General features: G+C 34.2%; 6 protein-coding genes across 7 annotated transcripts in view; 3 read left to right on the top strand and 3 right to left on the bottom strand.

Moving 5' to 3' along the window:
- LOC108917191 overlaps positions 1-8,619 on the bottom strand; it is a 13,820-nt gene extending 5,201 nt beyond the window's left edge. The window contains exons 1-4 of one of the 2 annotated variants that reach the window (XM_018723675.2): positions 8,397-8,618; positions 7,102-7,277; positions 4,261-4,596; positions 1,049-1,411 (exon numbers count right to left, since the gene is read on the bottom strand). In XM_018723675.2, coding sequence (XP_018579191.1) covers positions 1,336-1,411; positions 4,261-4,596; positions 7,102-7,277; positions 8,397-8,417 — 609 coding nt within the window. In that variant the 5' untranslated portion in view covers positions 8,418-8,618 and the 3' untranslated portion in view covers positions 1,049-1,335. Of the gene's footprint in view, positions 1-1,048; positions 1,412-4,260; positions 4,597-7,101; positions 7,278-8,396 lie in introns of those variants that run through there. The other variant, XM_023455661.1, reaches the window with a different exon arrangement.
- Positions 8,620-9,398: 779 nt separating this feature from the next.
- LOC108917195 (transmembrane protein 267) lies at positions 9,399-10,311 on the top strand. Its single transcript, XM_018723680.1, has 2 exons — positions 9,399-9,731; positions 9,785-10,311. The coding sequence occupies exons 1-2, from the start codon at positions 9,441-9,443 to the stop codon at positions 10,106-10,108; spliced, it is 615 nt and encodes a 204-aa protein (XP_018579196.1). The 5' UTR covers positions 9,399-9,440; the 3' UTR covers positions 10,109-10,311.
- Positions 10,312-10,401: 90 nt separating this feature from the next.
- LOC108917196 (zinc finger CCHC domain-containing protein 10) lies at positions 10,402-11,062 on the bottom strand. The gene is made up of 2 exons (XM_018723681.1): positions 10,852-11,062; positions 10,402-10,797 (listed from the first exon to the last, which is right to left on the bottom strand). The coding sequence occupies exons 1-2, from the start codon at positions 10,890-10,892 to the stop codon at positions 10,458-10,460; spliced, it is 381 nt and encodes a 126-aa protein (XP_018579197.1). The 5' UTR covers positions 10,893-11,062; the 3' UTR covers positions 10,402-10,457.
- Positions 11,063-11,222: 160 nt separating this feature from the next.
- On the top strand, positions 11,223-12,851 carry LOC108917249. Its single transcript, XM_018723755.2, has 2 exons — positions 11,223-11,402; positions 11,472-12,851. Exon 2 carries the CDS (start codon positions 11,516-11,518, stop codon positions 12,446-12,448), a length of 933 nt encoding a protein of 310 aa, XP_018579271.1. The 5' UTR covers positions 11,223-11,402; positions 11,472-11,515; the 3' UTR covers positions 12,449-12,851.
- Positions 12,852-14,955: 2,104 nt separating this feature from the next.
- On the bottom strand, positions 14,956-15,755 carry LOC108917184 (superoxide dismutase [Cu-Zn]). Its single transcript, XM_018723668.1, has 2 exons — positions 15,527-15,755; positions 14,956-15,471 (listed from the first exon to the last, which is right to left on the bottom strand). Exons 1-2 carry the CDS (start codon positions 15,593-15,595, stop codon positions 15,076-15,078), a joined length of 465 nt encoding a protein of 154 aa, XP_018579184.1. The 5' UTR covers positions 15,596-15,755; the 3' UTR covers positions 14,956-15,075.
- Positions 15,756-16,243: 488 nt separating this feature from the next.
- Positions 16,244-22,941, top strand: LOC108917242 (exportin-4). Its single transcript, XM_018723743.1, has 9 exons — positions 16,244-16,753; positions 16,807-17,193; positions 17,262-17,535; positions 17,768-18,050; positions 18,116-18,287; positions 18,911-19,209; positions 19,288-19,762; positions 19,838-20,007; positions 20,977-22,941. The coding sequence occupies exons 1-9, from the start codon at positions 16,703-16,705 to the stop codon at positions 22,247-22,249; spliced, it is 3,384 nt and encodes a 1,127-aa protein (XP_018579259.1). The 5' UTR covers positions 16,244-16,702; the 3' UTR covers positions 22,250-22,941.
- The last annotated feature ends 1,097 nt before the right edge of the window (positions 22,942-24,038 follow it).

The following is a 24,038-nucleotide window of genomic DNA, read 5'->3' as shown; positions in this document are numbered from 1 at the left end:
AATAATAATAATAATAATAATAATAATAATAATAATAATAATAATAATAATAATAATGCATTTATTGCCCAACAGAAAACATTCCATTTACAGGACAAAATAAGTAGATAATTATAATATAAGCATACTACTGTACAATAAATAAAGAAAACAAATAAATAAACAAAATAAAAAAAATAAAATATATATACATATATACATATACATACATATATATACATATATACACATATATACACACATACACACATACATACACATACATATATATAAATAAACAGCAAAGAGGAAAACAGCAAAAGCTTTATCTAATATTGAAAATTATTGAAGTAATCCGAGGCAATTCTTAACAAATTTTTAAAATTACAATGAAATAAATCACACTGATCTGCTATTTGGTTATAATTATTAGCCATTAAATAAACAGGAGATTTTACAAGTACATTTGTTCTGGCATTTCGACAATAAAACAGTGAATCCTCACAAGAGCCAGGTCTCGGAACACGTATATTAAAAAGATAGATTAAGGCCATATATGGTCCAAATTTCATTTTTTTGGGGTCTATTTCTTTTATTTCGATAGTAATCAAGTTTAGATATACGGGTAGCTTTGATTTCTCTTAAACTACAAAAATCTCGAGAATACATACCTATTAGGTACATTAAATTCTTCAGTGATTTTATCTTTTATAAAATCAAAAATAGGTGCCGATAAAACGGTTGTTATAAGTATGTATAGGTACTAATAATTTATAGTTGAAGTTAAAAATATTAGAGTAGGTACTCTCCATGCGGCACCTACCAACCATAGAAATAAGTTAATTATCTTGTTTTGTCTTTTGGCGGCCGTCGGTATCTTATTTTCGAATCAAGTTTTACAAAAAAAATGGTACCGCCGTTACTTCTTCATAACTGTGTCGTTGTGAGTACTTCTAAGTGTACTGCTTTGATATAAATGTCACGCCTGTCAAAAATATTTACCCAAGCTGACGTCCTGGAGTGTTTAGATAATTGCCGGGGAAGATTACACAGAAAAAAAAACACCGCGTTTTATAAAAACATTTATTATCACTCCCTTAAAATTGCAAACGTTCTTTACAAATCTTAAAAATATAATTTACGGATAAATAACCTACGTTCCTAAGTGTATAAAACTATTAAAAACGTAACAAGTATTAAAATAGAGATGACTAATATGGTATTTTTTTAATCAAATCAATTGCAACGACAATTAAAGAGATAATGAATACCGTATAAATCACCGTTTGATAAAATACTAGAACCTAAGTATATAAATATGTACGCAGTAAGGGTACTTAAGATTCTAGAGAAATTCTAAGAAAATTTGAAAACATTGCTGTCTCTGTTCCCGTTCGCTGAAGTTGGCTTGGGTAACCGAGGGGAAACATCTCTGAAATAAAAAATGTAAGGTAGAAAAGGTTACCGAACTCAACCTACGACTAAAATAAATAAATTCGTTGAATGCGCCGTTATATTTCAAAACACCCTGTATATCTCAGCTAGTGTTAAAGCAAGTGTTAGGTGTAAGGATAATTGAAAATATTCAGGATTCTCTTGTTGTATACAGGATGAGAGGAAAAAACCCAAATGTTGTTATGCGATTTTCATTTGTTGTGTGTCGAAATTAATTTTTTAACATGTATTATCAACTGTTCTGTGTTTATTGTTTATTTTAATACTCTTTTAGTGTGACGTCACATATTTAGGCAACCCGTAACAAATTGTACAGACCGAATCTGACTCTTGTGTACTATTTACATAGATACTAAATGAACAACTTCAAATTTAAGAATAGTATTTAAGAACAACCAACAAGTGTTTGGTAAAATAGATACACTAACTTGAAAAATAATACAGGGATTATCGTTTTTTAAATATTGAAAACAATTTCAGTTTTGAAGCGAGTTAAAACAAATCGTAACGTTGACTAGGTATAGTAGTATCTATAAAATAAAATTTTATTTTTAATTGACATCCGTACTTGTATTTTAAATTTAACATGTTTCATCAATTAACCGTTTAAGGTATTTTTAGATTTATATTGTACTGTTGAGTATTTTTTTAACTACTTTATACACAATTTCAAGTGGAACATACCCAAAAGATAAATCATCTGTAATCAGTGTCGGTTCATATTGAGTCAATTTATGTTCGATGCAAGTTTACTGGATATCTTAGGAACGGTGAAAAATGTAGATATTTATTCTGTTCAGTAGCAAACACAAACGTTATAATTTCTGACAATATTGGTACGTATGACATATAAGATAAGCTTATAAAGACAATCAGATGGGTATGGAAACGCTCTCAGTAGTGAGACGAGGATGGCGAGTGCTTTTGTTAAAAAGAAAATGACAAAACACAAAAATTACAATTACAAAATCCGTACTAATGTATTATAATACCCTTATTCCGTTTCTGTTACTATGCTGACATAAATTTCACTAATCACGTTACCGTCATCTAGTAAGATATATTCAAAGTCCAGCTTACCCCTTAAGGTCCCCACACACGCTCCGTCTTACTTCGATACTTGCCTGCGCAGTTCTAAACCCAAAGCTACGCTTAAAGTGAAAGTAGGGTCACATGTTTAGTTATTTCATACTTTTGCTTAGTTATGTTAACAGGGAGTTTTGGAAAACGGTACCATGATTATAGGTGCTGATCAAACTTAAACGAATAAGACCACATGCCTTTCGTCATTTGTTTTTAAGATACATGGGCTTACTGTGCGGATACAAGAGGATACAAAAATTTAAATAAAATTAATTGTATTNAACAACTTCAAATTTAAGAATAGTATTTAAGAACAACCAACAAGTGTTTGGTAAAATAGATACACTAACTTGAAAAATAATACAGGGATTATCGTTTTTTAAATATTGAAAACAATTTCAGTTTTGAAGCGAGTTAAAACAAATCGTAACGTTGACTAGGTATAGTAGTATCTATAAAATAAAATTTTATTTTTAATTGACATCCGTACTTGTATTTTAAATTTAACATGTTTCATCAATTAACCGTTTAAGGTATTTTTAGATTTATATTGTACTGTTGAGTATTTTTTTAACTACTTTATACACAATTTCAAGTGGAACATACCCAAAAGATAAATCATCTGTAATCAGTGTCGGTTCATATTGAGTCAATTTATGTTCGATGCAAGTTTACTGGATATCTTAGGAACGGTGAAAAATGTAGATATTTATTCTGTTCAGTAGCAAACACAAACGTTATAATTTCTGACAATATTGGTACGTATGACATATAAGATAAGCTTATAAAGACAATCAGATGGGTATGGAAACGCTCTCAGTAGTGAGACGAGGATGGCGAGTGCTTTTGTTAAAAAGAAAATGACAAAACACAAAAATTACAATTACAAAATCCGTACTAATGTATTATAATACCCTTATTCCGTTTCTGTTACTATGCTGACATAAATTTCACTAATCACGTTACCGTCATCTAGTAAGATATATTCAAAGTCCAGCTTACCCCTTAAGGTCCCCACACACGCTCCGTCTTACTTCGATACTTGCCTGCGCAGTTCTAAACCCAAAGCTACGCTTAAAGTGAAAGTAGGGTCACATGTTTAGTTATTTCATACTTTTGCTTAGTTATGTTAACAGGGAGTTTTGGAAAACGGTACCATGATTATAGGTGCTGATCAAACTTAAACGAATAAGACCACATGCCTTTCGTCATTTGTTTTTAAGATACATGGGCTTACTGTGCGGATACAAGAGGATACAAAAATTTAAATAAAATTAATTGTATTAATTAATAAAGGCAAAAGCAGTTGAATTTGCCGATATAAAATAGGTGCGATAAAATTCTATTTACATATTTCTTTCCTTGCGAAAGTTTTTGTCCGTTTTTATCACACCGCCATGCCCGTCGCATTGCGCGAGGTCAGGTTTTACAGTGGACCAGTTTCCAGTGCCGTGCAGACGTGTATTTTTAAATCAATTTCGAACTGACCTTTTTGATTTTTTCTTTACAAAATCGTATTTGTAAGGGTCCCCTGTACATCCAGATTTTTTTTTTGGATAAGTTCTGAATCACCCTGTATATAGGAGTATATTGGAATAAAAAAGAATCATAAATCACCTTCACACGCCAGAAAAGTGTTCTGTCTATACGTTCGAGTTGAGATTTAGAACTGCGCGCGCGCAAGACCACATAGAGCGCCTGTAAGACCACCTTTACATACAAATAAAACAACGTTCAACTCACGTGCTCGACTGACTGTAAAGCTGTCTGGTTTTGTCCAGAAAACTCTCCACCCTGTTGGTGTTCTTGTTTTGTGAATTTGGGCTGGGACTGCGAAGATTTGTATTCGGGCTTGGCGAGTTCAGGTTCGAGAAGAGGCTGGCCATGCCGGGAGAGCCCAGGTTCGTGTAGCCGTGGTTCAGATAGGGCGCCGCTCCTGTCTCTGGCTGTACGGACGGCGACGGTTGCGCGGTTCTGTCAACTCGGTCTCTGGAGTCCCTGGAGTCCACGCTTAAGGCCTTGCCGATCTCTCCTTTTAGTTTGCTGGTCGGGTCCGAGCTTGAGTAGACTTTGGGCCGACTGAAATGACGGAATTGTTAAATCTAGGGTTCATTATCGTCGATGTTTCGTCCTCTACGTCCTCGACATCTCAGGATGTCGATATAAATTCAGAAACGTTGACTGTTTGTTCCCCAATTTCTTTAGTCGGTTGTTATTGTGCACAAATTCATTAAATTATGTGCAAATGCATTGTTATACTTACAGTAGAAATTATTTACTGCGCAAAAACGATTAAATTACTACGCATTTAATTACAAGCCTTTCAATATCAATTTGATGAATTCCGACGAAGCACTTTACTTTACATTTATATCATATTTTATAATAGCAACGACCTTATTTGCCATTAAAAATATTTTTAGTTTACCTTCTTATTTATACAGCGTGGTAAAAAAGTTCTGCATAAAATTCATATTTTCGTTAAACAATTTTTTTTTCGTAAAACGGTGAGACCCGTCGATTTTTATTTGATCCAGGGCACCTTGTTATGTGGAAAAATTTTTTTTTCGATAATCCACTTACGGCAGCGATGACATAATTTTTTTTTAAATGACAACGCATATTTTTTTCGTTCGAAATTGATGACAGTGATAATTATCTAAACAACGGTGTGAAAATTTCGATGTCTTACATAACAATTTTTTTTAGAAAAATGCACCTTAAGTTCTTATAAGTGATAATTGTCTACTTACACTATTAATGGCTCCGAAAAGGACAAAGTTGACAAAATTACATTTCAAACGAGTAAAATTACACTAATGTTTGTGTAAGTCTAGCGAAATTGTTCGAATTGCCCACCCTGTACCATTTGGCATTGTCCTAAGCGTGTGTAAACGCCGTCTACACTTCGTTCAAGCATTCCCGGGTCGATTTGATTTATTTCAAAACGAATACGGTTTTTAAGTTCTTCCAAATCACCTGGTCTGTTTGTGTACACACGCGATTTCAAATAGCCCCACAAAAAAAAGTCTAGAGGTGTTAAATCAGGCGAACGCGGAGGCCACTCGATTGTTCCGCGTCGCCCGATCCACCGGCCAGTAAACGTGTTATTCAAGTACTCCCGTACTTGCACTCCATAATGGGGCGGTGCACCATCCTGCTGAAACCAAATTCTTTCCTCAGGAATATCAGGATCCTCGTTGTTCGGGAATAACTCTGCTAAGCTTGGGACCAAATCGAACCGCAGGAAATCCAAATAGCGAGCAGCAGTTAAATTTTCCTCGAAAAAATACGGGCCTAAAATACGACGCCCTATTATTCCCGCCCAAACGTTCACCTTTCGGGGGTGCTGATGATCTACTTCTTGCACCCAGTGCGGGTTTTCCTGAGACCAATACCGGCAGTTATGTCGATGCACCGATCCATTAAGATAAAAAGTAGCCTCGTCAGAAAAAATTATGTTCTTGAGGAAGTCGGGGTCTCCGTTACATCGATGCATTAAATCTTCACAAAAGTGGAGACGGCGGTCTGGGTCGTCCTCAGTCAATGCATGTATCAAGTGACCCTTATAGGGGTGAAATTTCTCTTTTTTGAGAAAGTTCACCACAGTTACATGTGAAATATCATTGTTCAATGCAATCGACCTTGTACTAGAATGAGGGTTGTCCTGGAGCTCCACCAGGATATTCAATCTAGTTTCATCATCTACTCTAGGACGACCCGCACGAGGAGCATCTTTCACACTACCAGTTTCCTCAAACCTTGCCAGTACCCTACTAACCGTAGATTGCGTAATTGGTGGTCTGTCAGGGTACGTTGCATTAAATAATTGGCAAGCTTCTTGATGGGTTCGTAACTTATCGCCGAAACCAATCATCCTCAAAATATCAATTCTTTCGCGTTCACTAAGTTTTGCCATTTCGAATTAAACGATTTCACCAAAGAATGTTAAATCGGTACTGATTTTTAGTCTTCAATATTTCAGGTAATCTACTCCTTTCAAGTAAACATTTCTTTGGATCTTTTTTTTTTGGGGAATTTATCGGCAAACTCGAAGACAAAAAGTCGACCTTAATTTGCTACATACTATTTGGATTTTGTGCGGTTGAACTTGGTTCTAAATTTTGCAGTTTAATCAGGATCCTGACAATATCTGATGAATAATTCCGCAAATATTACATAACACCAGTTGCAACTTAAGTTATCTGAAATGCTTTCTGCCGAATAAATTTTTTTCTAAGGCATTTGATCCGTAAACAGCAAATTATTGCATTCAAGAACTTAAGGTGCATTTTTCTAAAAAAAATTGTTATGTAAGACATCGAAATTTTCACACCGTTGTTTAGATAATTATCACTGTCATCAATTTCGAACGAAAAAAATATGCGTTGCCATTTAAAAAAAAATTATGTCATCGCTGCCGCAAGTGGATTATCGAAAAAAAAATTTTTTCCACATAACAAGGTGCCCTGGATCAAATAAAAATCGACGGGTCTCACCGTTTTTCGAAAAAAAATTATTTAATGAAAATATGAATTTTATGCAGAACTTTTTTACTACGCTGTATATGACAAATATGCTTACTCTATGGTGAACCTCCTTTCTGCCTCCAAGGTCTTAACCCTTTCGTTGAATTCTTTCCTAAGTTTCCTCACCGAGAAGATGGCGTAGATCAGTGCAATTATTAGAACTATGATAACTGCAAGTCCAGACCAGCCGCATATCGCAACTTGGGTTTTGTATATTTCGAAATCATCCCTCTGAAACAAATAAAACTGGTCGATAAATTTCTTCCCAATAATTTTTTTCCTTCAAACATTTGCTAATGTTCTGTGAACCGTATCCTTATAACAACGCTGTTTTTTTTTTAGATAAATACCAATCCATCATATTTATCGCTAACAATTTCATATAAAATCAAGTTACCGTGAATAGCGACAATAATATTTAAAATAATCACGTTGCATATGATTAGAATAATGCATTGTTTGCATAGTTATCCTCAACTGTTTTTTGTAATTAGAAATATTAATTTTTTAAAATCCCAACTGTGAAAGGCGAAACATTTGCTTATTATTAGTTTTTGGGGGGTAAGAATATCAAGATTTAAAGTAAATATATTATGTACGCAGTAGAATTTTATTAGAAATGATTTCACATATAAAACGGCGAATATAATTGATTAGGTACAAGATACCAACATTTTTTAATAAGTATCTGATATCGGGCTATACTTCAACTCATCACTTTAACAATAAAATTGGAAAAAAACTCAAGCTGCACTTTTATTGTTGATTTTAAAATAATTCACATATTTTTAGAAACTATACCATTAATGAAATTAACAGAAGCATTATGCTATAGTTAAATCTTCAGTGTTTTGTCTATATGCCAGGACACTAACACATGCTGAAATTTTTTTAAATAGAAAAATTTTGCTGCCCTGTCCAGTTTTCTTCAGTATTTTCGTTAACATATGGTTTATATTACAAACATATCTCTCCATGTCCCTGTTTAACTGGACAGAACTAAAACTATACATATTATGTAACAAATTCTGCAGGCTGGTACATACCTACCACAATCATCTCGATCTTAAATAAACTTTGTATTTTTAGAAGTTGGTTTATTATCTTCTATATCTTCTCACAACAACTTGAATATTTCTATTTTTTATTCTTAAAGTGAGTCACAATACGCAATTAAATTTTAAGAAAACGTTGATTTATTGATATCTAGTATCTAGATTCATAAGCAGGAAAATGTATTTTTTTTATATTTTTGAAGCTCCACATTTACAACACTGACGGTTTTGGAACTGGTTTTTTTGCCGCACAATTTAAACAGATTTATAAAAAATATATAATAAATATTCTTACCAGTTTACTGTCAATTGCCATATTTTTTTCAAAAACAACTAGAATTTATCACAGACGGGTCGAACGTAATCAACATTACAGGAAAACTGATAATGTATAAATTATGGACAATACATATTTTAACTGAAACCTTCACGGTGTTCAATCTGTTAAGAGATTTATAATCTTATCTTGAAGAATAATTTGGTTTATCTTTGAGTAATTATTGGTGACAATAATTGAAAAATAAATCTGAAAACCCAAGTCACTAATATTTATATTTATCACATTGCCACTTAAAAATGACAATTTTCATTGAATTAATCTCGACAAAAACAATATTTACAGGATGATTAAAAAATATTGTTAAGAAGTTAATAGAATCCGTGGAGACAGATAATAATATTATAAATATCTATTTAAGATTATTTGAACATTAAATAAATATAAAAACAGTTTTAACTTATGATACGTATGTTTTAAAAAAGTGTAAATATATTCCTGTGGGACGTTTTTACCTTTTGTTAACGTAAAAATAGATATAATGAAAAATAAATTGGTTTAAACAATGTGTATAGCATTTATAAAAAATATTATTTTAAGGACATTTATTTGTGTAAAACAGGCAGATCTTAGATAAATAAAAAACAATTAACATTAATGTAGATTCAAATCTTTTGAGACTGACGTTTCAAAATGTCGTTAATTCTAAAAGTTTTGTTTTTTTATACAATATCATTATGTTCTATTTTATTAATTTTTATTAATTCAATGCTAGTTGGGTTATGTATCCGATAGAGTAGTTGTTTTCTGCAGTATCAACAGTTAGAAATTTTGTTTGTGGGGTTAATATCATTTGCATAAGTACCGAGATTTCTGGTACTCATGTTCAGAATTATTTCGGAACACATCATCAATCTTATGTCAACTGATAAAATTAATGGAACGTACTCCTTGTCTCCGCCCCCTTTACTGATCTTCTAATCTGACATCTGACAGATGTTTCAAAACTTAACCTATAATAATATATTTTAAAAATATGAACAAAAAGTTCTGGAAACAGAAATGTTTTTCAAATATTTTTATAGCTTGAATGTGTATATAACTTTCCTGATAGCAGTAGTAGCTATATTAGGCGATTATATAGTGGCTCATTTAAAGATACACATCTTTCAAGCAATTTTTGACAATGCAACACATGCAATAATTGGAGGTTTATCTTGGTTTTTAGTTTGTATTAACTACAAAACAGAACTCAGGTCTTCGTATGTGATTTTAGAAATTGGAATATGTTCATTTTTATCCTCCTTCATAGACGTAGACCACTTTATCGCTGCAAAGTCATTAAGTTTGACGGTAATAAGTTAAGCTAAAGTTTATGTTTGTATACCGATAAAATATTTTTTTAGAAAGCTACACATCTTAGTCGAAGGCCTTTGCTGCACTGTTCAACATTTCCTTTGTTAACATGTATTTTATTTTTATTGTTGAGCTACATTTTTCAATGGCCGGTGATAAAACGGTACACATTAATTGTTTTCACTGCTTTTGCTAGTCATCATACGAGGGATGCAACCAGGAGAGGTTATTGGTTGTATTGGTATGGATCGACGCCACCAATACCCTATGGTGTTTATGTGTTGATAACATGCATTATACCTTATTTTGTGTACTACACATGTAAATATACAGATGTAGATAGTGTTGGTTATAGGAAGTTGTCTGTGATATAAATTAAATGTTTATAGGTCTCATATATTGGTAATACATAATACATTAAAATAATAAAGTATAAAAAATTGAAATTATTAAAAACCGACTACAAGGACTAACACCTCACGATTATAAGCTTTCTTCAAATTTCATTATAAAAATAAAGTTTACCACCACTTAAATAATCTGGTATAATTAATTTTTTCTAAATATGCCTTATAGAACTTTTTGTATACCTCCAATTCAAATGTAATCCGATTTAACCCAATCTAAGATCTAAAAATCTCCTTAACAGTACAGTAATAGACTTAAATAATTAAAACAACTTTTATTTAAAAAATAAATCTTTCAGAACATAGCTAACTAAAATTACTCTGTATCAGAACTGGATTCGCTCGATGATGAACTCGTACTGTTGTCGCTACTACTAGAAGATTCACTTTCACTACTGCTACTACTACTACTGCTAGATGAATCGTCTGAGTCTGAGCTACTACTCTCTGCTTTCTTTTTTAACTGTGTTTTTGTTTTATTACTAACTGATGCTTGTGAACCAGTTTCTTCTAAGGTTTTCAGTCGCTTCTTCAATTGCTTAGTTCTTGAAGTCCTATGTAAATATTTTCTTTTTCCTTTGCATTCATAAGTCCAGTGTCCATATTCCAAACACTTCTGGCAACGAATTCCTTGTGGGGGATAAGATGGAGCTTTTCTAAAAATAAATATTGTATGTATGTAGGTATTTATATTTTCAAGCCTTGCTTACCTTTTCCCAAAATGTGACTTTGTTTGATCTCCTACAGTCATTGTTGATTATGAATTTCTTGCTAATGTGGTACTATTTACTTTACGACAAAATTTTATCGCACATTGACATCAATTCATAAATACAAAACTATGAACAAGTACAAAACATAAAGGATGAAGGAAGATAAATTAGTGTTTTGCTTTTTTACGTCGTTTTTAGCTTTCATTCTTCTTCTTCTTCAACGTTCTTTGGTGGTTCTTTGATCTGACTATGCTTAGTGTTGCCAACGTTGTACCAAACTATTTCTCACCAAGATGGTCTAAATTTTTCCTCTTCTGTGATCTGTCTCTCTCTCTCTCTCTCTCCGTCTCTCACTCCTGTCATTCACTGACAAGTGACAGCTGATGTAGAATGCAAACTTCGTTGTGAAATATCAAAATATACACATATATATATACAAATCATATGTATAATAAAATGTTTATTTATTTTCGTTTGGCGACATCCAGTTTCTGAACATTCCTCATTAACTCCGAAATACTTGTACATATACAAACTGATGTAAACAGGTAATTATTAAACAAAAATTATCTGAAATAATTATTAATTCTGATATAATTAATTGTTCGTATTTGTAGTTCACGTTTGACGTACTATCTAAAACGAACGATTCGTAATTAACATGACCAGGGTCTCAGAAATATCCTCTAGCAGTGTCCACGACCTATCAGATATTGATTACATAAAGAAATATGCCAAACAAATGTTAAGAAATTCACTATTTATTGGAACGTTTCAAGAGAAACGATTTGTGGAACCATTAAACTCGTATCGAGATGTCATTACTATTGCCAGAGATGAGGAAGATTTCATAAACAATCTCCTGGTGGTCAAAAGAAAGATCGACGAGGGATTCCTTAAGAAACCCTGGCTTGGTATTACTGATCCGGATACTGTTGGAGCACCAGTCGGTTATAACTTGTGGGTGGAGCTAAAGGAGGAGGTCTTCGGTAAATATTGGTACAAAGTAAAGACGGTAGAGTTCCATGAAAATGAAATACGCTTGAAATTAGACATAATTCGATCTGTAAAACAAGAACACTCTCCTTTAAGAACCAATACTAATGCTTCCAGTACACAGCAAAATACTGATGCTGTTGACTTTAGGGACTATTTCAACCAAATTTGTGAGGCATTAAAGTTTAATTTGATGAATTTCTGCTCATCTGTGCTAACTTTTAACAACATCAAACAATCTGTGATATTTTTATCTCTTCTAATAGGAGCTATTATTACGGGAGGTGTCGGTTTGATCCAGTATCTCTTAGAATATTTGTTGAAATTGCTAAGAGAAATTTCTTTCTTGATTAAAGCTGTTACTCCTATCGTCACAACTTGCGTAAACTTAGTAGGGAAATCTATATTTGGGTTCTACTCTATGATTGTAGCTTTGTATAGATGCAAACCAGCTCCGCCGGCTGTATATGCCTCTTACGTTCAGTATGATCCTAGAACGAGGTACTATGAACCAGCCATGCCCAACTATCGTAAAGAAATACTATATCACCCCGATACAAGGTCCAGATCGGGGGTAACAATCACCCCATTAAATTAAAGATATAAACAGGAACTTAGGAGTTTTATTGTGTAAACATGTTGTTTTTAAATTGTTTATGGTGAAGTAGCAGTGTTACCAGTATTTGTTTTATATTTCTCTAAAACTTTTTGATTCTTGTCAATAGTGTGTAACAAAAGTTTTATTTAATGCGTATGATATTCGCAATCATAATAAATCCACAACAAATTGGTATAACTTTCTCAAAATTTAAAATAAGGATTTTTGTGATTTTTTTTGCTTATAAATTTTTGTTTAATTGTATGCACAATTCTTTTTATCCGAAAACTAATAATAGTGATTGCTACCTTTCTTGGCTTTTGCAACTACAATTTTTTTCTTCAATTATTGACATTAATTCAGAAAAAAATCAAGTGTTTAAAAATTGAAGTAATAAAATAGTAATTAATATTTGTATATAAAATTAGAAATTGTTGATTTCTGAAAAATGTTGCTTGTAAAATTTTAAAAAAATTGCCGTGAAATCATAACATTTAGGATTTCTATCTTTGAGGAAGCTGTACATTGTAAATGGTATTACTTTTCCTAAAATTGAAAAATGATTCAATTAGGTAGCTGAAAGGTTTCTCTTTAAGTATCATTCTTCCTATAATTTAATTTTGTGATTTCTAGACAGAGTATATGTTTAGAAAATTGTAGATTATAATACCCGTATCCTTAGAAATTAACTTACTTTATTTACCGGATATTTCAACAAAAACCGTTACTTGATACATTTATTTTATACACTTTTGTAAAAAGTGTTTCTATTAATAGTCCTACACAAAATATATACACCTTATTTACGAAAAAGAACACCTAAGTTAATAATCCTCGTGTTAATTATATCAGCGGCAGATGGTGAAAATCAATGTGGTCATATTTTGATAATAAAGCGTGAGATCTGCATAGTTTCATTAGGGAATGATTTCTAGGTCTACGTAAACAAATTTTTAACGGAATTTCGAAATAAAAAATTTAAATTGGTTGGTTGCACATATATTTGCAAAATATGTATCTTTTTTATAATCAACTGAAAAATGCAAGCATTTTCTTGTTCTTCATAAAATTTCTATTTTTCACATTGTGTATTTTGAAAAATGGAATGTTAGTATCAAATTATAATTTAAATATAACAAAAAAAAAAAATTGTAAAAATGAGAAGTCGGTTTATTATGAAAAAAAATATTTAGCTCATATATATCAGGATCGGCAACACATTTTCATTTTCTTGCTTCACTATCTAAGTACGATCACTTAAATTTTTACAAGCTGCCACTGATTGCTGAATGGATTTTTGGAAACTGCGATCTAAAATCAGATCGATAATACCGACAGGTATTTTTGGATTATAAGGAAACGGCAATATCTTTATAAAAATTTATCATAATAGAATTTTATTAACTCTTTTTTGAACACCTTTGGTTTTCTTTTCGAAGATTGATAAGATTAACACGATCTCAATTTCCATAAAGTCTCCATGTTAATGGTTGTTTATACACGCATACATTATTTATAGTATTAGCTATATTAGTTCATTATGTATTGACAAATACATAAAATGCAACTTTTGTTTTTCTTTCGTAAATGCTGCTTGTCACATTCTATACCATTTTCTTCTAATCGTGTTTTCTAAGCAGCTTAATTTTATTTCTCCTTGTGATGCCAAAAGAATTTCCTTGTAAAAAATTGTATAATTTTTTATCTTCATCCGTACAGCTGCTACATATATTTAATTATACTTATGTAATTTACTTACGTAACAGTGAAATAATTTTTTTCACTAATATGTCGATAACTTATTCAAAATCTTCAACACATATGTTGATGTTATTTTGCTTTGTTTACTGCGAGCTTTGGTTGAATATAATTCATTATATGTAAATCGCTGGTCTGGGATATTTTAATTATTCTGTATTCATTAACGTTTGTTTTTCTGGCTTTGTACAGTTTAAATTTTTAAATATTTCCTTCATTTTAATTAGCAGAATTTATGGTATAATCTGATTTCTGTCCTGTATGTAGATATTGCCAAAAAAAGTAATTATGTAAATATATTTTAAGTGTAATCTTGAGAGAAATAGATGAATTTTTACTGAATATTGTTTTATTTGATATACTGGGTGTCCAGTTTTAAAAATGTGCATATTTGTTTAATTTTGAAATAGCAAATTCAACACTTATTGCGTACTTACTTGATAATGGCCTATAAATACACCCTGTATATTTCCACCAAGCAAATTCAACGGATAAACCTTGCACATTCAAAATTTGATATTAGTGTTGTGCGTTATATTTTTAAATTAAATTTGAAACGCGTTATTAGGACAGCTTTTAGAAAGATAATGTATGTTTTATACGGGATGTTTATCTTCTACACTTGAGGTTTCATGATAATATAAATATTTACAATGACTCCAGTGATATAATCGATGATAAGACAATGAGAATATGAATTGTGGATTTTGCTACCTCATCTGAAATTGTATTAAATAAAGAGACCTAAATACACCCTTTATCTTTATTTATAATTTCTAAAACCAAAATCTACAAACATTATCAGAACATAAATTAACAAAATGAAAAATAAAAAACAACGAACTGGAATGTAGCTTTCAACGAACCATTCAGGCTTTTGTAATGCCAATAACTCCACAAGCCAACCTGGCCCCTGCGTTACCAGTCGACTTGCTCAACTCATGACCACCCTTGCCCAAATCATCGGGATCGCCATGAACTACCACCGTACGACCGATGATGCTATGCTCCCCTTCCAGAGAAATAAGCTTGTCTGAAATCTTGATCTTAGCAACACCGTTGCTCCCAGCCTCTACGTTCCCCAAGTCGCCAATGTGACGGTTGGAGTCCTCCGGAGCCCCGTGCTCCTTGTTGTAGGGGTTGAAATGGGCTCCGGCTGAGATGCACCCGTTGGTGTTGTCGCCAAATTCGTGGACGTGAAAACCGTGTAACCCTTGACCCAATCCCGATATCTCGCCCGTAACTTCGACTGGTGAATTTGCGTCCTAATAAGAAATATTTTAGAGTAGGATCGATCGCAGGAAATTTAAAACGACTTACCGCTTGGTTAAAGAAAACGGTTCCTTTCACTACTTCACCGTTTAAAACGCAAACCGCTTTCGTAGGCATCTTGCTGGAATTTATTCTAGAAGACCGGCCGCTATGACTTAGCAGGAATCGAAATCGTTGCAACAAATTATTTGTCAAGGGCAAACGAGAAAATTTATTTAGCCGCAGCCGCAAAGGACAGGAGGGGTGAGAGGCGTTAGTTGCACACGGAACTACAGGGATGTAAGGGAAGGGATATCGACGCCTAGAAAAGAAAACGATAAAGGTTTTCTTTCAAAGCAATATCATTTTTCCATATATTTAGTTAAGTTTAAAAAAATGTTCATAGGAAATTACATACCAGAAAATAAATCAGAAATATTTTGTTATTACAACGAAAAGTAATTAAAAAATAAGGGTAATCGTATCGTTTCTATAAGATCTGTAATTTTTATAAATCGTGAAAACAATTCTACCAACTGTTAAAACCAATAAAATTAGATCAGATTACATTTGGTAAAGTCGCATTCGATTCGTTATTCTTTGTTACAGTCATGTTATTAAATCTTTTTATAGAAATATTTCCCCTTGAAGATCCCATTTAAGAAATATGGTAATGTTTTGTAAACTTCCTGTATCTCAAAAAGGAAGCGTTTCCGGACATATATTAATAACTATCAAAATATAGTGACTTGACTTGTGACGTAGAGCCGCCATTAATTTGGTCAAGCATTAATTTAGTTTTAGTTGCACCTTGTATATCGAAATTTAAAATTGCGACATTTGATGACCATGTATAAGAATTATTCTTAAATTTGAACAAGGAAAACTGTTCTCTGCCTACGCTGTTTGAAAAGTTCTTGTGATAATTACACTCTTATTATTTATTTATTTTCTTTTAAAGGGTTGAAAACGTGCAATATGATTTGAAAATTAAGGTTCACAAATATTTATGTTCCAATTTCCAATACGACGCATGACGGAAGGACCTATTCCAAAACAGTATATCCGAAATAGAAACCACAACAAGAACAAACCATTCTAGACTAGACTAAACTTGTCAAAACTTTTGAGTTTTACAGTTTTGGCTAACCTAACTTTCCACTTTCCACCTTTGTAGTTCTGAAAGTATCTACGTCCCTCACCTGTGCTTTTCGCTAAATGTAAACAGAAATAAGACGTGTTGAAATGACGGATCAAATAATTTCGGAATTAGAAAATGCTGCGGGGGTCATAATGGTGCGCTTAACTAGAGATTGTTTGAAAATAATTTTCAATGCATTTATTTTTAGGCACCCCCAAACGTTGTCACAAATGAACAAAGGCATGCAGCTGAAAGCATTTTCTTAGATTTTAGGAAGAGCAAATCACCTTATTCAATATGCAGGGAGATTCTTGAAAAATCCCAAAACCATTTTGTCATGTTCGAAGCTGCGGAAATATTAAAAGTAGCCGTTATTAGGGAATGGTCTTTTCTCTTGGAATCCGATAAAGTTTCACTTAGACAGTATCTATTTCAATATATCACTACTAGAGAAGTTCCCCCTTTTGTTAAAGATCGTATATTACAAGTGTTAGCAATCATGGTCAAAAGAGCAAGTATAGATGACGGCGGAAAAGAACGAGCAAATATTTTACGTGAAGTTGAAAATCTTATTGTAAACGCTGAATCAGACAAGGTACATAATTTATTATTCCATATTCTAAAAAACAGTTCATATCTTTAAAATAATTTTCTTCTATGCAGAAAATTTTGGGCTGTAATATCATTACGAATTTGATGCAAGAGTATGCATCGACTGTTAAATCGACAGACGTGGGCCTACCTTGGGAGGTCCACTTTAAGGCCAAAAAACAATTTGAAACCACAGATTTGAAAAGAATATTTCAGTTTTGTATATATTTATTATCGGAAGCCGTTAAAACTGATCCTCCATATTCTGAGTCAATGATGCTACTCATGGGACATTTGTTAAGGATTACGGAACGAATCTTAACATGGGGTTATGTTTCTCCAATCCATATCCTTTTGTATGCAATTGGGTTATTTTGTTTCTCTAGAGAAACAATAAATGTTTAATTCATTTTGATATTATTACCGCTCCGATCTTATAAATAATTTTTTTTTTGTTTGCAATATGTTGCAATGTTAACAATTAATCTGTAATTTATTTAAAAAAAATGCATCTTTCAGATTTTTATATTCTAAGTATATACTTCACAACTAATACATTTTTCCTTAACATTTCACACTTCCCAAAAGGTTAATCGGCATCTACGAATCAGTTTACGAATCTGACGCGGCCCCAGCTCTAAAACTAACATCGTCATGGTCTGAAATCATATTCAATCCTGGGCTTTTACCGATGATGTTCCAAATGTATTGGAAAGTGAGAGATTTAGAGCAACTGGCTCATCCTTCTTTGACTTGTTTGGTGCAGCTGGCATCTTTGAGTGGCGGAATAGTGTCCTCGGATGAAACCAGGCATAAGTACCTTCATTCTTACATAATGACTCTCCTGAACCTTATATCAAAGTAAGACGTTTTTTTTTTGTAATTATTGATTTGTGTGAGATTTGTGGCATTGTTTAAATTTCTAGTGTGACTATAAAGAGCAAGGAATCTCTTGGTATTTCAAATATAGTGAAAAAATTGGTAATATTTTACATACACGACATACCGAAACTTCCGGACGGTGTCGTCGATACGTTGTTGGATGAGTTTACACGGTTGACGTGTCACTTTTGTGACGGGGCTGCTATAGAGGAAATGGTAAGTAATCGATGTGTGCAATATAATCTTCGTATCTTTTCCGTCCAAATCCTAACCTAACTTAACCTAACTTTGATCTGTCAAATTGGGATTTGAAGTTGTTTTACAGCGATCGGATAACGTTTTCCGGAAAACTACAAAATTAAAAATTACATGTCATATCACTGAAACAAGTGATTCTTAAAACGTCTTTTAATTGCACATTTGTTTGGAAAGTAGTGTTTGATCGCCATAGATCAATATTAGATTTATTTTCAGACAAAAATTCCACTTAAACTCGCCCAATTTCAGAGGTCATTCACCTGAGATTCGCAAACTAAACACAGTGCTTTAGGCAGTAACAAATACTGTTTACTAAAACTTGAAAATATCTTAAATCTATTAGATTAGGAAATAATTGTATTTATACTTCGTGTAGCCATTCAGAATTGTTTTCTATGGCAGTTTCAGGCTTTGCCACTCACATTTAAACGAACTTTTTTTTGTTATAGTTCGATCAACCGTTTTATGTACACCCTGTACAATTACCAAATTTCCTCCCTTCATTGTTCATTAACAACTCCTTTCAAAAATGTTTTATCAGAGAAATCACATTAAAATCATTTCTATCTTTCGTTATTTAGTCCGACGAAGACACCTATTTCAGTGACGCCTTCGACAATATGCTAGAAGCCTGGTCTACGCTCGTCCAGGAATTTGGCTCTCTAGAAAACAACTTGGTCGAGTGTTCCAAACGGATCTTCAATAAGTACGTTCAGTGTCACATAGCTCCCCCGGACGGCTGCAGACAAAGCAACAACGGCGACGTTGAGGATATAGAGGACAACGAGGATAAAGACAGAATCCATTACAAAGACCAACTGCAAACTATAGGGATGTTCGGAAGGGTAGTACCTGGCCACACCTTGCCGCTGCTGTTCAAGTAAGTTCGCTTGTTTACACGGAATTTGGGAAAACCGGGAAATTCCGTTTCCTGTTTTGTACGCTGGCCTTTTTTTAGGTTATTGGAGGCGAGAATAGAAAAACTGGTAGCGCAACTGGAGTCCATGCACAACCGTGCGATGAACATATCGGAAGCGGCGGCCTTAGACAACCTCTTCGAGGACATCCACTGGATTCTGCTAATATCTGGCCACGTTCTGTGCATGGACAGCGACGGCGAAACGCCGATGATCCCCTCCGAAATAATGCAGTATTCGATCGATCAGAACAAACGCAACGAGACCACCCTCGAAGCCACCATGAAAGCCTTGATAGCGGTGGAATCGAAGGTGCACATCCCGGAGAACTTCGAACAGTGTGATCACGTGATCAGGATTGTTTTTAACGTATTGAAAATGTGTATCGTGGAAGACTTCGCGGTTTCTATCGCCGTTTCTCACTTTTTGAGTCCCGAGGTTGGTTCGACGCTGATGTGGTTCTTGAAGAGGTGGTGCTTGTCCTATCTGTTGCCCGTTGAAAATTATTATCAGGAGGTTAGTATCGATTGTAACGAATATTGGTTTTTCTTTGGTTTTCGCACGAATTTTACAAAAATAATCTCATTTCAGTTAAGTCCGACGCTCATCGGCTGTCTCGGCAAAGACACAGACTGTGCGAAACTGGTGGTAAGATATGTTATAGCAAAGATACAGTCCAATCTGTATTATTTCCAATCAGAACCTGTTCTTTTAAGGGACACCGTCGATTTGTTCTGTGATATAGTCTGCGTTAAACAGAAGTAAGTAATTTTCTATTTGGATTTTATTTCCTCGATAAAAATGAATTTTTTTTAATTTTAAACTAATTAAATGCGAATAGAAACAGAAATAAGAAATTTTACGAGGGTTGATTAAAAAGTACCCGTGTTTAAAGACAGGTGGCGTCACTGTCGAAGCAGTGGTTGGACCTTTTTGAACGAACTTCACAGAAAGTTTCGCTTCGAATCGTCACCGTTGATGAAACCTGGATACATTATTATACGCCAGAGATCAAACGACAATCTGCTCCGAACAAGGCAAAGACGGTACCATCGGCCAAAAAGGTCATAGCCATGATATTTTGGGATTCGAAGGGAATAATCCTCATGGACTTTTTGCAGAAAGGAAGAACGATCATGGGGCAGTGCTGCAGTGAATTTTGAAGGAGACATTGCTAAGAAAAAAGTGTCATTTCACCACGTTAATGCATCAGCACTTTTATCTTGAACTGTCGTGGCCAACTTGCATGAACTATGCTACTAATTGCTGCGATACCCACCGTACTCACCAGATCTGGCTCCCTGTGACTTTTTTCTGTTTCTCAACGTGAAAACATGGCTCGAGGTTAAAAATTGAGTTCAAACAAGGAAGTTATCGACGAGACAGAAACGTATTTTGAAGAGTTTGACATATTGTATTTCTCGGGTCCAAGAAATATCAGAAACGGGAAAAGTGTATCAACCTAAAAGTAGATTAAAAAAAAACTGAAAAAATTGTATCTTCATTGCAAACATGGGTACTTATTGATCGACCGTCGTAATTGTAGATTTTTTTTTTTTTATTAAAATGGTGTCCAGTAAAGTATGTGATTATCCAAAATTTTATGCTTATAGTTTCCGGACACCCTGTATATTTAAAATTTCGATGAAATTTTCAATTTTGCCGATATAACGACGACAAAAACTAACCATCTGTAAAAACATCGTTCTTTTACGATTAATTATTTTTAGATCGACGCACATCATAAAAACGGAGAGCATGAGAAACCTCATCCGTCTACACGAGGAAATGCAACCGGGCACCTTACCGCTCAACATCCTCCGGGGCCTGTTCAAAGGCTTCGTCCTAGCCGGGGTGGCCCTGCAGAACCCCCAGGACATGAACAGTTACTACGAAATGATCTTGACGCCATTACAGCAACGTTTCAAGGGCCTGCTCGGCCAGGAGAACTTCACCAGGATCTGCCACGAGGAGAAAATCCAAAAAATCGTCATCGACTTACTCGAGTGCTTCATAGGGATCGCGAAGGGCTCCCAAATGGCGAGCGTGGAGATCCTATTCCACTTCCTCGCCCCCATGCTGAGCGAACTTCCCGTGTTTCTGACCGTTTACAACAACTACCAAATCGTCGTACAGCTGATCCTGGAATTGTTCGGGCAATGCGCCAAGTACATGTTGTGCTATCTGTCGCCCATGGACAGCAAGAGGTTGTACGAGAGTTCCCTGGCCACCGTCCAAGCGTACGCCAAGTGTAACGCCGGACGGTTGTCTACGGAAGCGCTATCCGAAGACAGCAGCTTCCAGGACTTGGCCTTGGTGCTCGACCTCCTCACTTTTATATTATCTAAAGATTGCATAGATTTGTGCGCCAACACTAACAACGAGGAGATAAACGTGACGGCGTCCGACGTTTCCCTGTTCGGGTTGAATTTCATAATGCCGCTCATGACGTTGGACTTGCTGAAGTACCCCAGCTTATGCGCCCAGTATTACAGGCTTCTGGTTCTGATAAACGACATCTACCCGGAGAAAATCTGCAACCTCCCGCCCGGTTTGCTGAGAACCCTCCTGCAGTCCATAGAGTTAGGTCTAACGAATTTCGGGTCGGACATCGTTCAAGCTTGCTTGGACTTCATACAAGGCATGTCGACTTACGTATTTAGGCACAAGCTGTTGAACGCACCGATCGCTGAGGGCCTGAGGCCTTTCTTGAAGATGCTCATGGACCTAACGCTGTCCAATCAGATAAATTCGGACTCGATCAGTACGGCGAGTACCTGCATTTACTCGTTGATGTGCTGCTACCAGGAGGATTACCAGATCCTGGTGCAGAGTTTGATACATATGCAGGGCGATCCCATGATTGCCGAGAGGTTAGCGGCGGCTTTTACTAATTTAACATCGCTCGTTGCGATGACGTGTGAACGGCAGCCTAAACTGCGGTTCAGGGATAATTTCGAGAAGTTCATAGCGAACGTCCACGGGTTCCTGCTGGTGAAGTAGATTTGTTGCTTTTCTCTGAGAGTTGTGATTTTTGGGACGTGAGTATTTAATGGAAGGAGTAAGTCGTGCAACAGATGATATTATAATTTTTTTATCGGATGAAAGTTTGATTTTGCCGTACCGTCGTATCAGGAGATGGTACGGGCGTTCTTTATCATATTATGTTTTTAAGTGTTGATATATGCAATTTTATGTGTGTTTTACTCCCTTTGTATTTTTCTACAGATTATAAACATTTATTTATAAATTATACTAGATATATTTAATTAATTCTTCAATTCTGTGTATTTGAGGTGCGTTCGACGTATTTCACCCGTCAAAACATGTAATTCTTTGTGCGGTATAACAAAGTTATAAGTATCAGTAAAAATTTCTTAATTACTTTATAAAAAAATTGAGACTTGTTGGTAGCACTGAACATGTCATTTTTTAAGATCGGAGGCTGTGATTTTGCGACAAATTTTCCTATTTTCGAAGCAGCGACTCATTGAATTTTGTTTATTTTTTTGTAATTACGTATTTTGGTGGGTGCAGTACGAACCGTCTGGGGTCACGTATCGTGTAAAATATTCGCTATATTGTACCGCAGTTTTAAAATGCCTGATCATCACTTGTCTAAAATATTGATATAAAAGTATTTTTTATATTGATCAACCATTTTATTGTAAAAGTATTTATTACGAAATAAAGTGTAAGAGTATTTTTTCTTTTTTTTTGCGCTAACTTTACACTCTATTCCAGACTTGTTGTTTAGGTAAAAGAAAACACGTCGCTTCTAAATATTTTTATTTAGTTGACAAAGAGTATCACAGTCAAATACAAATTAACAAATTCTCATACAAAAACGGGGCCTTATACCAGTGCACGACTGCCTAAATGAAGGAAAGGAACTCGGGGTTTCAATCTACGTTTTTGACACATTTTTATACCCACGCCATGGCTCTGCAGAAAGCTATATCATAATTGTCGTCCCGTATTTCCACAGGTAGTTTGCGTTGTAAGAAAAACGGTGCAAGGATAAAAGTTATAGGAAACTGTTTAGATTCCCTAATGCCTAAGTCAATTGAACATCGGTTTTTTTTTGAGTGGAACACTATGGACAGTGCTTTCACAAATGTTTGAGTCCCACGTCACTAGATTTGTTTTGACGCTCGGTAAATTTGATTTTCTTAAGTTGGTAGTACAGAAATAACCAAGGAAAAATCACCAACTAGGACCCTAGATTTAATATCAATCCAGATGTTCATAATTTTTCATGTTTTTAAAACAGTTTGTACAATTTAGCAGTGTTTACCAGTATATTTGTGCTTTTCTACGAATTAATCTTTGTCGAGTTGGAAAAAAAAACTTTTTAGAACTCGGAAAATTCGTGACGCTTTTTTCGTGAATTAAACGAATATTTTAAAGTTGTTTCATTTATTACTTTCTTATTTCTTGTAGTTTTGTGTAAAAATGCCGTTTACACTGGAAAAAGACGCATTTACTTTGAGGGCATATTTTCGTAGAGGTACATGGAACGCGGACGAAAGACTATTTTCATTATCTCTTAATGAAAGTGGATTACAAAGGAGCCTATATTTTTTAAAGGTCAATCTTTGATCAAAAAATACTTCTATATACGTTAATGCAAAAAATTAAGGGGTCAACAGAATTTCCGAAATTTTTTCGTGATTTTTGTCAGACTGTATTTAGGTGAAAAATGGTCGTATCGGGAATTAAAAAAAAGCATTTTAAAGCTCTAAGATTCTCGTTTTTAGATCTTTCGGTCGAAATTTTTTAGCAATTCTAA

This window comes from Anoplophora glabripennis, unplaced genomic scaffold (genome assembly GCF_000390285.2).
Source record: "Anoplophora glabripennis isolate ALB-LARVAE unplaced genomic scaffold, Agla_2.0 scaffold41, whole genome shotgun sequence".
Lineage (NCBI taxonomy): Eukaryota > Metazoa > Arthropoda > Insecta > Coleoptera > Cerambycidae > Anoplophora > Anoplophora glabripennis.
Note: the sequence above shows the minus strand (reverse complement) of the source record. Positions and strands in the feature narration are given on the sequence as shown.

What these genes read in the sequence shown, in the direction of transcription:
- LOC108917196 (XM_018723681.1), bottom strand. Translation starts at nt 10,892, where the DNA reads ATGACTGTAGGAGATCAAACAAAGTCACATTTTGGGAAAAG. An exon ending in AAGTCACATTTTGGGAAAAG is followed by an intron (nt 10,798 to 10,851) that starts GTAAGCAAGGCT and finishes ATTTATTTTTAG; the next exon opens with AAAAGCTCCATCTTATCCCC.
- LOC108917249 (XM_018723755.2), top strand. Translation starts at nt 11,516, where the DNA reads ATGACCAGGGTCTCAGAAATATCCTCTAGCAGTGTCCACGACCTATCA.
- LOC108917242 (XM_018723743.1), top strand. Translation starts at nt 16,703, where the DNA reads ATGACGGATCAAATAATTTCGGAATTAGAAAATGCTGCGGGGGTCATA. An exon ending in TAAACGCTGAATCAGACAAG is followed by an intron (nt 17,194 to 17,261) that starts GTACATAATTTA and finishes TCTTCTATGCAG; the next exon opens with AAAATTTTGGGCTGTAATAT. An exon ending in ATAGTCTGCGTTAAACAGAA is followed by an intron (nt 20,008 to 20,976) that starts GTAAGTAATTTT and finishes AATTATTTTTAG; the next exon opens with ATCGACGCACATCATAAAAA.
- LOC108917184 (XM_018723668.1), bottom strand. Translation starts at nt 15,595, where the DNA reads ATGCCTACGAAAGCGGTTTGCGTTTTAAACGGTGAAGTAGTGAAAGGA. An exon ending in CCGTTTTCTTTAACCAAGCG is followed by an intron (nt 15,472 to 15,526) that starts GTAAGTCGTTTT and finishes ATTTCTTATTAG; the next exon opens with GACGCAAATTCACCAGTCGA.
- LOC108917195 (XM_018723680.1), top strand. Translation starts at nt 9,441, where the DNA reads ATGTTTTTCAAATATTTTTATAGCTTGAATGTGTATATAACTTTCCTG. An exon ending in CAAAGTCATTAAGTTTGACG is followed by an intron (nt 9,732 to 9,784) that starts GTAATAAGTTAA and finishes ATATTTTTTTAG; the next exon opens with AAAGCTACACATCTTAGTCG.